Genomic DNA, 15,347 nt, shown 5'->3' on the forward strand with positions numbered 1-15,347 from the left:
AATAATAATAATATCCCTGTCAGAAACAACACAATATTTCTTCTGTCACCACACAGTTTGGGGATACGTGTAAAAGATTCACAGTGGTGAAATACTGAGAGACTGGATGGATGGAAACAATCTACACCTAACCTGTGGTGCCAAAGCCATTAAAACCTGTAGATCAGCAAGATGGCAAAGTGAAACAAACCCAGACCTCTGGTGACTGCTAATACTGTAAAGGAGCCCATGCCATATTCAAGGATGGGCTTTTATGGGTTCCCCCACTCCCAACATCAACCAGCACTACTCAACATCAGCATACAATTCCACTTACTTACAACAACCCTGAAACCACGATGCAACTTCTGTGAGGCAAACTGGGAGCTTTATAAGAAAGACATGGATATGAATGTGCACTGAATACTACCAAAGGAAGGAAACTATAGCAGATTTGTTGGCTTAATAACAGCAGCTGCAAATCGTCACATTCATCAGGTATACAGAAAAGAGTATCTCCCTTGATGTAATAAAGAAGCTTAAGACTAATGTAAAGATTTTGAAGGAACAAGCAACTCAGACACCAAAGACAAGATATTGGAAGCTATTGACCAGTCTTATGAAGAAAGATGGTCAGGAATCACAAAAAATCCAGACTTGATCAAAACAGTAGAAAGGCCTGGTCTTTTCTGCAGAAACATTTGGAGGGGTGGGGGACAGTGCGTGCGGGGGGAGGGGGGGGGGGGGGGGCATCAGTACGTCGAGCTGCCCGTCTTGGAAGGGAAGACCAGAATTAACACCCTCTCGAATAGCTTTTCACATAAAAAGTACACGCGTAGAATGTTCCACTAGATATAGCATTAAAAAAAAAAAACCACCTAGGAACCAGACTTATTCTTGCCCTTTACAACAAATTATGTAACTAAAGCTACAAAATCACTTATGACCAGGAAGATGGTGGGATTAGATGGTATATTTCCTGAGTTATTCAAACACCTTGGACCAAGAGCCCATGCCTGGCTACTTAAATTTTTCAGTGACGTATTGAACAATGTTGGCATCCCTCAACAATTCAAAATAGTTCACACTTTTGCCATTCTTAAACCAGTGAAGCCTGTGGATGCAGTGAGTTACCATCCCATAGCCTTGCTGAGTGTATGCTACAAATTATTGTAAAGGCTCCTATGTGTGAGGATATACCATTTCATTGATGGCGTAACTCCACAACACCAAGCAGGCTTCAGATTGAAACGAAACTGCTGCAACCAGGTCTTGGCACTGATGTCACGCATTGAAGCGGATTTACAGAAGAAAATAAAGACGTCAGTAGCCTTCGTCAACCAGCCCACAGCGTATGATACCACTTGTCTTGATGACAGATGCTAAAATTGAGAGAAAACATCCCCTACACTGGTTTTGTAGCACTAATGTAAACCATAGTATGAAACTGATATTTCAGGGTGTCACTGGAGCATTACAAAAGCAAATCATATAAGAGCAAGAACAGCCTACCTCAGGGATCAGTCTTAGCTTCCTTTCTATTTAATGTCTACACCAGCGACATGGCTGACATGAGACCTGAAAAGTTTGGTTACGTTGACAATTTAGCAATAGCAACTCAGGATAAGATGTTCGGAGAAGGTAAACACACTTACCAATGACCTAAAGAACTTAGAAGAGTATTCCAGAAAATGGAGACTCTGCCTGAACACTTGTAAAACTGAAGTCAACGCTTTCCATTGCAGCATCTGCCAAGCAAACAGGAAGTTGAATGTGGAGCTTTGTGGCAGGAGACTGCTGCACAGCCACTTCCCCAAATATATGGGAATAACTCTTGATAGATACTGTATACATAAGAAACTTCTGAAGATCATGTACAGAAATTAAAAAGCAGGAATAATGTAATTAGGAAGTTAGCCAGCATATTTTGGAGAGCCAGCACAGACTCCCTAACAATGGCCATACAGTCACTCACTCTTGTACCTGGTTGCTGATAGTTACTGTCCTGGGTGGGGTAGAAGCAGCCACATTAATAGGTTCGATGTTCAGTTGAACGATAAAATGAGATTGAGATCTGGAACATTAAAATCAACACCCTTACCCTGGCTTCCAGTTCTTACTAATATAGGGCATCCATCTCTTCAATGCCAATATGCTAGATTCCATGAACTGGAGAAGACCAATGCACAAAATACTTAATAGCTTATCATGAACTTGACTGAAGTCTCAGAAGCCAGTGTGGGAGGGCACTACAGAGTACATCCAGCAACTTTCAACCTACAAGATGTGTGGAAGAAACAATGGAATTACTATTGTACACTTGAGCGAAAGCCAAAAATGAATTCCATTCCGCCCCTCCCAGGAATGAACCTCCCCAGAAACATATGGAGTACTGTGTTGCTTCAGAACTGGGCACATGTGAACCAAAGAAACACTAAAAAGGTGGAAAATACCTGACAACCCCCAGTTTGACTGTGGAGCCAAAAAACAATCACTAATGCACATCATATGTGAAAGACCAATGAGAAAGTTTGGAGGAATCATGGAGGACTTAATCGATGCTTTGCCCATGGCAATCAGTTGGTTAAGCTAACCAGATACACAACTGTGATTGTAAGATTAAATTACTTTGATGTTTGCAAATATCCAACCTGCTCCGTCTGATCTTTTCCTTGTTATGTGATTTTACATCTCTGCTTAGTTTACAGTGTGACATTTACAAATTTGTAATTAACTGTATTAATGTCAATTAGTAACAAAATTTACTGATTGTCATACACAATATCTCTGCATTTTAAACAATGGATTTACAGGTACCATACGATTCTGTAGGTACATCATGTAGTACATACACACATAAAGAAGTGTGTCCACATGTTCTAACGTTTCAGGAGTCACAGCCATGCGTGGCTGGATGGCTGGCACGTGGGAGATCAGATTTGCAAAACCTTGTTATGATGATGATGGACAGCTCTTCCAACAGCTCACCATGCTTTTGTTCACTGTCGGACCTCCACAGACATTATGTAGCCACCTGTCCACCTATGAATAACTGTGATGCTCTGGTTTTCTGCCAAAAGAAACTCAATGACAGTTGTCTGCTTGGAATACACCTCCATTACAGACACCATTTTGAAGGCACACACAGTGCTGCCGTCTATCGGAACTTCATGAAACCATAGGGACTAAAGCAGAAATATTCTACTATGTCCCACATCAAATTCCACTTTTTTTAACCTGAAATTGGCAAAGAAATAAATGTGTTACACTACTTATTACACAGGGGCAGTAGCATGCATATTGCAGTGTAGTAACTTCATTTCTGGGCTGTCTTGTAGTGAATGTATTTGGTGTATTATGGAACAAATTAGCATACCAATCAGTGAATCAAGTAGAAAATAGCAATGGATATGCTAATGGACCCAGTGAAGACTCTTAAGCAGAGATGGTTTTGACAGTACCAGTGATTAATTAAAAAACAAATCTGTATTTCTTTCAAATGGTGGCTCGACTTCAGCTGTGGTAAAAATAGTGGCCACTTCACTTTTAACTGCATCATTGGAATGCCGGAGTTCTAAATTTTCATTAACCATAATAATCACACAGATTTCACTATTTTCTTTTCCGCTTCAGAAAATAATCTTTCATCACAGTGAAAGAACACGTAAAAGGATTAGCTCATTCTAATTCACTAGCAGTTTCATGCATTACTTTGTTGTTATTGTTGTGTGACAGATTTGATTGTACATTCAGTCTGTATTAAAGAGCAGCGGCACTGTCATAAAAAATTGACCGTAGCAATTGTTGCATTGTAGTTGTGAATATCATTTCAATAATTCTTTTTTTCTCTTCAATTCTTGGATCATTTGAAGTGCATACTTCATAGTATTTTTGCATTTTTGGTTAATGCAGCAAATTAACATCCTTGTATAACAACACTGTGGGAATGCTGTTGTATCACATACAGTAACCTCTAATGTGAAATATTTCACATTGCAATATCTGCATTGTAAATTCATCAAACTGAAACTGTGACTCTAAACATTGTGTAGAATAACCTTGAGTGCTCACTTAATTTTATTGTTCAATAAAACAGTTGCATTATTGTGAATGTCCCCAATACTGTTATTGTGTCTACCCAAAAATTGTGTCTGTCTAGATCTGTGTGTTTCACTCGGACCCGTTAGTGTTCTTTTTCTTGGTACAGCCAAAACAAATATAGTTTCTGTATAATAACGAAAGTTGTATGTATTCAAAGCGAATAAATTAAAAATTAGGAACTTACTTAAAATTTTCTGTTAATGGTGGCAAATGACTTCGAAGTTACACAGAAAAGTAGCCAAAATAGCTACACCAATATACAACGTTATTTACAGATTTCGTTACTTCGATAATTTGATTTCCCCAGCTGACCTCATTGTCAGCCTATCAGTTGGCCTGTTTTTGCTGCCTAGAATGTTCTTATTACTGCAAATTAACTGTGTAAACTTACATGTCCTTCAATGCAATTTCAAGAAACACTGTTGCTTGTGTATGTCATTTATACCATAGCAAGTGATCGGTATGCACGAAAGAAGTTGGCAGCATTTAAATTATCAGTGTTTACGTATTGGAGATTTTAATGTGTGATAGGGAAGATATCATCAGGGGTATGAATATAAAAGCATGTACTTCCTTTTACTCATGTCAGTGGCTATGTTCACGTATTATTTTTTTCTTTGTGCTTATCAATGACAAAGAATGTCTTTAATATGTTACCTGGACTCTATTATATATGTTGTTGTGGTCTTCAGTCCAGAGACTGCTTTGATGCAGCTCTCCAAGCTACTCTATCCTGTGCAAGCTTCTTCATCTCCCAGTACCTAGTGCAGCCTACATCCTTCTGAATCTGTTTAGTGTATTCATCTCTTGGTCTCCCTCTACGATTTTTACCCTCCACGCTGCCCTCCAATACTAAATTGGTGATCGCTTGATGCCTCAGAACATGTTCTACCAACCGATCCCTTCTTCTTGTCAAGATGTGCCACAAACTCCTCTTCTCCCCAATCCTATTCAATACTTCCTCATTATTTACGTGACCTACCCATCTAATCTTCAGCCTTCTTCTGTAGCACCACATTTCAAAGGCTTCTATTCTCTTCTTGTCCAAACTATTTATTGTCCATGTTTCACTTCCATACATGGCTACACTCCATACAAATACTTTCAGAAAAGACTTCCTGACATTTAAATCTATACTCGATGTTAACAAATTTCTCTTCTTCAGAAACGCTTTCTTTCCCATTGCCAGTCTACATTTTATATCCTCTCTACTTTGACCATCATCAGTTACTTTGCTTCCCAAATAGCAAAACTCCTTTACTACTTTAAGTGTCTCATTTCCTAATCTAAGTCCCTCAGCATCGCTGATTTAATTTGACTACATTCCATTATCCTTGTTTTGCTTTTGTTGATGTTCATCTTATATTCTCCCTTCAGGACACTGTCCATTCCGTTCAACTGCTCTTCCAAGTCCTTTGCTGTCTCTGACAGAATTACAATGTCATCGGCGAACCTCAGTTTTTATTTCTTCTCCATGGATTTTAATACCTACTCCGAATTTTTAATTTGTTTCCTTTACTGCTTGCTCAGTATACAGATTGAATAACATCGGGGAGAGGCTACAACCTTGTCTCACTCCCTTCTCGACCACTGCTTCCCTTTCATGCCCCTCGACTCTTGTAACTGCCATCTGGTTTCTGTACAAATTGTAAATAGCCTTTCGCTCCCTATATTTTACCCCTGACACCTTCAGAATTTGAAAGAGATTTTTCCAGTCAACACTGCCAATAGCTTTCTCCAAGTCTACAAATGCTAGAAACGTAGGTTTGCCTTTTCTTAATCTGGCTTCTAAGATAAGTCGTAGGGTCAGTATTGCCTCACGTGTTCCCATATTTCTACGGAATCCAAACTGATCTTCCACGAGGTCAGCTTCTACCAGTTTTTCCATTCGTCTGTACAGAATTCGCGTTAGTATTTTGCAGCTGTGACTTATTAAAATGACAGTTCGCTAATTTTCACATCTGACAACGCCTGCTTTCTTTGGGATTGGAATTATTATATTCTTCTTGAAGTCTGAGGGTTTTTCGCCTGTTTCATACATTTTGCTCACCAGATGGTAGAGTTTTTTCAGGACTGGCTCTCCCAAGGCTGTCAGTAGTTCTAATGGAATGTTGTATACTCCCGGGGCATTGTTTCGACTCAGGTCTTTCAGTGCTCTGTCAAACTCTTCACGCAATATCATATCTCCCATTTCATCTTCATCTACATCCTCTTCCATTTCTATAATATTGTGCTCAAGTACATCGCCCTTGTATAGACGCTCTATATACTCCTTCCACCTTTCTGCTTTCCGTTCTTTGCTTACAACTGGGTTTTCATCTGAGCCATTGATATTCATACAAGTGGCTCTCTTTTCTCCAAAGGTCTCTTTAATTTTCCTGTAGGCAGTATCTATCTTACCCCTAGTGAGATAAGCCTCTATATCCTTATGTTTGTCCTCTAGCCATCCCTGCTTAGCCATTTTGCACTTCCTGTCGATCTTATTTTTGAGACGTTTGTATTCCTTCTTGCCTGCTTCATTTACTGCATTTTTATATTTTCTCCTTTCATCAATTAAATTCAATATTTCTTCTGTTACCCAAGGATTTCTAGTAGCCCTCGTCTTTTTACCTCCATGATCCTCTGCTGACTTCACCACTTCATCCCTCAAAGCTATCCATTCTTCTTCTACTGTATTTCTTTCCCCCATTCTTGTCAGTTGTTCCTTTATGCTCTTCCTGAAACTCTCTACAACCTCTGGTTCTTTCATTTTATCCAGGTCCCATCTCCTCAAATTCCCACCTTTTTGCAGTTTCTTCAGTTTTAATGTACGGTTCATAACCAATAGATTGTGGTCATAGTCCACATCTGCCCCTGGAAGTGTCTTACAATTTAAAACCTGGTTCCTAAATCTGTCTTACCATTACATAATCTATCTGATATCTTCTAGTATCTCCAGGGTTCTTCCATGTATACAACCTTCTTTCATGATTCTTGAACCAAGTGTTAGCTATGATCAAGTTACGCTCTGTGCAAAATTCTACCAGGCGGCTTCCTCTTTCATTTCTCTCCCTCAATCCATGTTTTCCTACTCTGTTTCCTTGTCTCCGTTTTCCTACTCTCGAATTCCAATCACTCATGACTATTAAATTTTCATCTCCCTTCACTACCTGAATAATTTCTTTTATCTCATTATACATTTCATCAATTTCTCACGTCATCTGCAGAGCTAGTTGGCATATAAACTTGTACTACTTTTGTGGGTGTGGGCTTCGTGTCTATCTTGGCCACAATAATGCGTTCACTATGTTGTTTGTAGTAGCTTATCCAAACTTCTATTTTTTTTATTCATTATTAAACCTACTCCTGCATTACCCCTATTTGATTTTGTATTTATAACCGTGTATTCTCCTGACCAAAAGTCTTGTTCCTCCAGCCACCGAACTTCAGTAATTCCCACTATATCTAACTTTAACCTACCCATTTCCCATTTTAAATCTTCTAACCTGCCTGCCTGATTAAGGAATCTGACATTCCACACTACGATCCGTAGAACACCAGTTTTCTTTCTGCTGATAATGACTTCATCCTGAGTAGTCCCCGCCCGGAGATCCGAATGGGGGACTATTTTAGCTCTGGGATATTTTACCCAAGAGGACGCCATCATCATTTAACCATACAGTAAAGCTGCTTGCCCTCGGGAAAAATTACGGCTGTAGTTTCCCCTTGCCTTCAGTCGTTCGCAGTTCCAGCACAGCAAGGCCGTTTTGGTTAACGTCACAAGGCCAGATCAGTCAATCATCCAGACTGTTGCCCCTGCAACTACTGAAATGGCTGCTGCCCCTCTTCAGGAACCATATGTTTGTCTGGCCTCTCAACAGATACCCCTCCGTTGTGGTTGCACCTATGGTACGGCTATCTGTGTCGCTGAGGCACGCAAGCCTCCCCACCAATGGTAAGGTCTATGGTTCATGGGGGGGGGGGGGGGGGGGGGTGCAACTCTAATTATTTTTGCTTATTTTTACTTTTATATGTATCACACTTCCATTACAATGTTTTGCACTCACCAGTCCCATTCAACAGTTCTGCTTGTTTCACATTCACACTAAAGAAACAATTGCCAAGATGCATTTTTCCCATTAGTTAAGCAGGTAATTGGTGATCTTAGAAGCCCTTTCATTTACGTTCTACTATCAATATGTTTCTCCATGACAATGTGTGTTTCTCATATACAGGGTGTTTCAAAAATGACCGGTATATTTGAAACGGCAATAAAAACTAAACGAGCAGCAATAGAAATACACCGTTTGTTGCAATATGCTTGGGACAACAGTACATTTTCAGGCGGACAAACTTTCGAAATTGCAGTAGTTACAATTGTCAACAACAGATGCCTCTGCGGTCTGGGAAACTCTATAGTACGATATTTTCCACCTATCCACCATGCGTAGCAATAATATGGCGTAGTCTCTGAATGAAATTACCCGAAACCTTTGACAACGTGTCTGGCGCAATGGCTTCACATGCAGATGATATGTACTGCTTCAGTTGTTCAATTGTTTCTGGATTCTGGCGGTACACCTGGTCTTTCAAGTGTCCCCACAGAAAGAAGTCACAGGGGTTCATGTTTGGCGAATAGGGAGACCAATCCATGCCGCCTCCTGTATGTTTCGGATAGCCCAAAGCAACCCCTGTGACTTCTTTCTGTGGGGATACTTGAAAGACCAGGTGTACCGCCAGAATCCAGAAACAATTGAACAACTGAAGCAGTACATATCATCTGCATGTGAAGCCATTGCGCCAGACACGTTGTCAAAGGTTTCGGGTAATTTCATTCAGAGACTACGCCATATTATTGCTACGCATGGTGGATAGGTGGAAAATATCATACTATAGAGTTTCCCAGACCGCAGAGCCATCTGTTGTTGACAATTGTAACTACTGCAATTTCGAAAGTTTGTCTGTCTGAAAATTTACTGTTGTCCCAAGCATATTGCAACAAACGGTGTATTTCTATCGCTGATTGTTTAGTTTGTATTGCCGTTTCAAATATACCGGTCATTTTTGAAACACCCTGTATGACACTTAATTCTTATTCAGTTCTGTGCGTCTTTCTGTGAGATAACTGAAATACTTTTCTTCTACAAACTGATGGAACACTTTTGATTATTAATTCCATTTTCTACCAAATTCTGTGGTGCTGTGGCATGTCTGCTCCGTACAGAAGCTCAACATCAATCCTGCTTGGCATGCTTAGACAGCATGTAATTACTAGTGCTGGGCTATCATTGTCATTATACATCAAGACAATTGTCCATCATAGAAGAGGCGTACTTGGCCCCCAAAGTTCCAGAAGCCAGTAATTAAGTAAGGAGTAAAATATCAATACGTTATTACATCGAAGATGGAGCACTCCTTACACAGTGCATCGTAGTTTTAGCTGAAAGTTGTTCGTTACATATGGACATGCGTTTGCAGCCGCTCAGACATTGACAAATATAAAGGGTGTTAAATTATTTCTTAATTGTGGCATCAGGAAGCTCCTAATCCTTTGACCATCCCCATGAACTAATTACAGAAAAGCGCCCACCCCATCACTCAGTATTACCCCAGACTGAAACAGTTTAATAATATACTTTGACAGGGCTTTGAATATTTATTGCGTCCAGAAATACAACTCTCATCCCCCCCTCCCAAAATCATATTCTGGTGTCCACTCAATCTAAGAAATATTATTTCTCACATTGCTTTTAATTCTAACCCTTTGTCACGAGGTTCATAACCTGTAGAAGATCCACATGCAAGACTTGCCAGTTGCACCCATATATCACCACCTACTCCAGTGCTCTCACAGGCATGTCCTATCCTACAGAGGCAGGCAACCCAATGAAAGCATATTGTATTACAAGGCCATGCTGAACAATAATTCTTCCAGATTTTTTTTTTATGTGAAAACTCTTAGTGCTTTTCAAGTAAAACAAATGATATTAACATTCTACATCTTTATTTTTCATGTTTATACAGGGCATATAAAAAAATCATCTGATTTGGCTATTCTGTATTTCTGAAACTAATAAACATATGCAATATATATATTTTTTATTTTTTTTTTATGAACAGGAAACTCAAACAGTTTTTTTAATTTTCTTTTTTCCCCCCATAGGTGTTCAATATGCCCCATTGAGATGCACGGCATATGTCAGTGGAGTATTCAAATTGTTCCCAGGCTGCAGCGAGTATGTCTTCAGCTACAGCTTCCACAGCTGCTGTTATGCAATGTCTCAGTTCATTTATTGTTGTTGGTAATGGAGGCGCACAAACAGTCTTTTATAAATCCCCACAAGAAATAATCACATACAGTAAGGCAAGGTGGTCCAGTGTGACCAATTCATCATTCAGTAATCCATTGATTTAAAAATTCCCACTCCTCCAGATGCCAATGTGGCAGTGCCCCATCCTGTTGGCAAATGAAGTTGTTCGAACCAATCTCCAACTGTGGGAAAAGAAAGTTCTCAAGAATATCACAATATTTACTTCCTAAAAGAGTGTTCTGGGCAAAGAAAATGGACCATACACCTTTTCCTGTGAAACTGCACAAAACGCATTAAATTTTGTAGAGTCCTTCTCATGTTGTACAACTTAATGTGGTTGTTCTGTACCCCATATTCTTACATTATGATGGTTCACCTTTCCATTTAAATATAATGTTGCCTCGTCATAAACACCAAGTGTGGAAGAAAACTATTATCCTCCATCTCACCAACAATGGAATTACAGAACTCCTCACGTTTTTGTTTGTCACCTTCTCGAAGCGCGTGCAATAGCTGAGTTTTGTATGGTTTCATGTATGAACCTTGATGCAACACATGCCAGACGGACATCAGGGCATGTTGAGTTGTCGAGCTGCATAGTGAACGGATTTCTGTGGAATCCGTGTGGAACTATGGGAGATGCAGTAGACATTTGTGTGACACACTCTTGGATGGCACGGCGATCTGCCTTTACACAAACAACCTTTTTCTCTGAATTGTTCATGCCAGCTTCTAATGCTCTGTGCTGTTGGATGATCCACACCATACCTCATACAAAAATCATGCTGAACAGTTATTACTGACATGAAGTGCACAAAACATAGCACACAATACGCTTTCTGTTGCTGTGACACAATTTTTACTAGAACTGAAGTGGGCACACACTTCTGCTACCTAGTGGGAACCATGAAAAACTTGAGAATTTTCTCTTTCCAGAAGTACATTTTTCACGCGCATATTAATGTTTAAGTTTTTTCCACCAAAATACCCATCACTATTAAAGTTTTGAGTGCCAGTGGTATTCAGATGCCAATTAAAATACTAGGTGTGCTCCGTAGCTACCAAATTGTGTGATGTTATAAGGACTGTAAGTAGCTTGTATCACGGTGACATGCAATTCATTTTAAACTGTGTGTCATTATGTAATGGTTGAGAGATTTTAATTTTCTCATGCCTGATGTTTATTTTTATGTTTTATTTCTACGTGTCCATTTTCAATCACTTGTATCTGAAATACATGTTCCATTTGTTATTTTAGGTGTTATACCTGCTGTTTCACAGGAGAGTATATTGATACAAGATATTCTGTGTGTGCTACAAGGTCTTGAAGGTGTCTGTATTAAACCCGACAAACTAGAGAGCCCATATGCCACTAGGACATTTGGCATTACTCCAAGTGTGGGTAAGAGCTATTGTTAACTTTCAGAGTTAGTAATCACAGAAATTGCACATACATCTTTAAATGCATATACTTAGCTCATTTAGTGGTGTTTGAAGATGAGGCAAATGTCTTCACTGTTATGGAACTTTTTTCTCATATGGAATTTGGTATGCTACAGTGAATTATTTGTTATTGCATGTACTGAAATTAAACTGTTTTTGTACGTGAAATTTTGTACTCATTGTAATCTGTACATGTGGATTATCTTGTAGGCTTAAAACATTGGAAACAAATGTAGGGTTACACTGCTGAAAACAGACAGCTCATATTCGGTAGTAGCAGGTTTCAAATACCAATTCAGCCATCCTGACTTAGAGGGTTTGAAGGGTTGGTGCCTTTTAGAAATGTTGGCAAATCCCACTCTTGGCATTGTCCAACTGTACTAGTGTGCCACCTCATATGTTACTCTCAGTATAATAGCAGATGTCATAGGGAAGTCTGATGGAATGCAAATACTTTCGGATTAAAGGAGACCATTCACTGAAAAATAGAAGCATTACATCATTGGCAGGAACATCAGTGCTGCATTTTGGCAGGTGGACTAGGTTGCATTGAGAACTGTGTCATGTGGGATGGGTAGAGGGAGCGAGAGGGGGGAGACTGGGATGAATTGGGGGGGGGGGGGGGGGGAGGACTGCAGTGTTCGGATACAGAATTAGTGGAGTCATGTTGACATAGCCACATTGCTTAAATATCTGAGCATAATGTTGCAGAGCGATATGAAATGGAAAACAGCATGTGGGGATCGTGTTAGGTAAGGCAAATCGTCAACGCCCGTTCGTTGGAAGAATTTTAGCAGTTGTTGCTCACCTGTAAAGGAGACTGACTGTGGGGATGCTAGTGTGACCTATTCTTGAGTATTGCTCAAGTATTTAGGATCCGTATTAGGTAGGATTAAAGGAAGACATTGAAGCAATTCAGAGACAGGCTGCTAATTTGTTACCAGTGGGTTTGAACAACATGCAAGTATTGGGGATATGCTTTGGGAGCTCAAATGGAAATCCCCGGAGGGAAGGTGACATTCTTTTCGAGGAACAGTGTTGTGAAAATTTAGAGAACTGGCATTTGAAGCTGACAGCAGAACAATTCTACTGCTGCCAACATACATTGTGTGTAAGGACCACGAAAAATAGATATGGGAAATTTACTCATGCAGAGGTGTATAGTCATTTTTTCCTCACTCTTTTTGCAAGTGGATCACAAAAAAAAGTAACTGGTAGTGGTACAGGGTACCTCTGCCATGCACTGTATGGTGGTTTGTGGAGTACCTATGTGATGTAGATACAGCTCAAGAGTAGTCAGCCTTCTAGTATGTACTGCCCACTTTTGTGTTTAGTAGTAAAATTTTCTAACCACTCTCTAAGTCCACATTATAAAATTTATAAAGCAAATTTACAAGAAGTTAAAGCATATAATAATAATTACTTTCCAAGTGTTTAACATTAAAATTTTGTGGAAATCTAATGAAAATCTTTTTAAAATCCACATCGCTTGCCACCCACCATGAAAGCTAGAACACTCGCTAGTGGGTGCTTGGGACCAGGTTGACTATCACTGATGTAGATGTAGAGGTAATGAAGGTGGGTGATGAATGTCTTGAAGAGAGGCTGACTGGAAAAGTGGGAGGGAGAAGTGGCAGGTACATGGGTTAGGCATGTGCTGCATGGTTGCCGAAGCTGGTTGCAAGTGGTGCAAGCTGGAGATATATAGGGATGTGAAGTGGGAGGGGGTGACAGGATAGAGGAAGGGGAAACTGTTGTGTGGAAGGTGTGGGAACAGTAGAATACCAGAGGCTGGGACCAGGAAAATTATGCGAGTAAAGAATGTGTTGCGAGGATAACTCCCACCTGTGTAGTTCAGAGAAACTGGTGGTGGAGGGAGGGTTCCAGATTTCCTGGGTTGTGAAGCAATAATTGAAACTGAGTATGTTATATTCAGCTGCTGGTGGTCAACTTTGTTCTTGCCAACAGTTTGGCAGTGATCATACATCCTGGTGGACAGATAGTCATAAAGACATAAAAGACTGTGAAGTGTTTGCAAGAGAGTTGGAATATGACATGACTGCTTTCACAGATGGCCCAGCATCTGAGCGGTTAGGATAGTCTTGTGACAGGATTGGAGTAGGAAGTGCTGGATAGGTGATTGGGCAGGTCTTGCACCTGGGTCTACCACAGAGATATGATCCCTGTGGCAAGGGCTTGTGAGTGGGAGTGGCATAGGGATGGACTAGGATGTTGTGTAGGTTGGGTGGGCAACAGAACACAACTTTGGGAGGGATGGGGAAGATCTTGGGTAGGATGTCCCTCATTTCAGGGCATGGTGAGATATAATCAAAGCCATGATGAATGGTATTGTCCAGATGTTCCAGTCCATGGTAGTGTTGGATGATGAGGATGGGTGCTCTTTTGTAGCTGGTTTTTCGGGGTGGTGGGAGGCCTTCGAGGATATACCATAGAGAAATCTGTGAACTTGTTTTTGGGTTGGAGGGGAGGGGGGGGGGGGGTGCACATCTGTGAAGACTTTTGTGAGCCCTTCAGCATACTGGGCAAGGGAGTTCTCATTGTAGCAGATAAATCACCTTTGAAGGTGACTCACTGTCTGAAAAGATCAAGATGGTGTTTCAGTGTTATGTGAAACTCTATGATCCTCATCCCTTACAGTGCACGAAATGCATGAGATTAGTATTGTAACATCAGTCATGTGCTTAGGGACTGTGGACATGAGTTGTGCATGAATGCTCCTTGTGACCCTCCCCCATTTCCCCTGTTCACCAGACTGTACCATCTTCCAAAGAGAAAGAAAATCCAAGAATACAGGACTCTTGACCGATCCCCCTATCAGGAGGTCAAGAAGAAATATGATCGTTTACATCCTGCTCGTATGACTGTGATTTTTGGTATGGCTACGGTGATGGCATCCTTACTAGCGACAGTACCTGCACCCTACTTGCATTCCACGTCGCGTCTTTGGGGCTGCTCACCTACACCCACTCCACTGTTGGTTTGGGGGGGGGGGGGGGGGGGCTCATACTGTTTTCTCCACATCCACTTCAGAAGCATTGATTCACCACCCACCGGGGACGTCGATCCTCAATTCCTCAATTCAACACTTGGCATCTCTCATCAGGAAGGTGCCTCTTCGGACACTTCCCTTCCAGGATTCTGCTGATTTGCAACCAGGTACTAGTGAGTGCCTCAAGGAGCCATAGCTTGCTGATTGTAAGGCTTGGCCTTCCTCCACCATTTCTGAAACTGACAGACCAGCCCCTGCAGACACAAAATCATTTAAAGAGGAGGACAGGAAGAAGACTTCAAAGGAGGAAGACGTTCCAGTGGCCCCCATGCACTGAACTCCACCTGTCTTGTCTCTGTATCCAAGGCAGCATATGTGGTGGCACCTGTGGTCCCTTACTCCCCACACATGTTGGTTTGGAACCAAAGTTTATTGATGCCATATCCTCGCAACACGTGGCCCTGAGGCTTGACTTGTGTCCTCGATTCCTTCGTGCTTCCACAGGATACTGATAGCGTGATCCT

General features: G+C 40.8%; 1 protein-coding gene across 2 annotated transcripts in view; it reads left to right on the forward strand.

Annotated features, from left to right (window-relative positions):
* LOC126281536 (gamma-tubulin complex component 2-like) overlaps positions 1 to 15,347 on the forward strand; it is a 189,084-nt gene that overhangs the window by 35,641 nt on the left and 138,096 nt on the right. For both annotated transcript variants that reach the window (XM_049980587.1, XM_049980586.1), the window contains exon 5: positions 11,629 to 11,772. In XM_049980587.1, coding sequence (XP_049836544.1) covers positions 11,629 to 11,772 — 144 coding nt within the window. The remainder of the gene's footprint in view (positions 1 to 11,628; positions 11,773 to 15,347) is intronic.

This window comes from Schistocerca gregaria, chromosome 7, assembly GCF_023897955.1.
Source record: "Schistocerca gregaria isolate iqSchGreg1 chromosome 7, iqSchGreg1.2, whole genome shotgun sequence".
In the NCBI taxonomy this organism is placed as follows: Eukaryota; Metazoa; Arthropoda; class Insecta; order Orthoptera; family Acrididae; genus Schistocerca; species Schistocerca gregaria.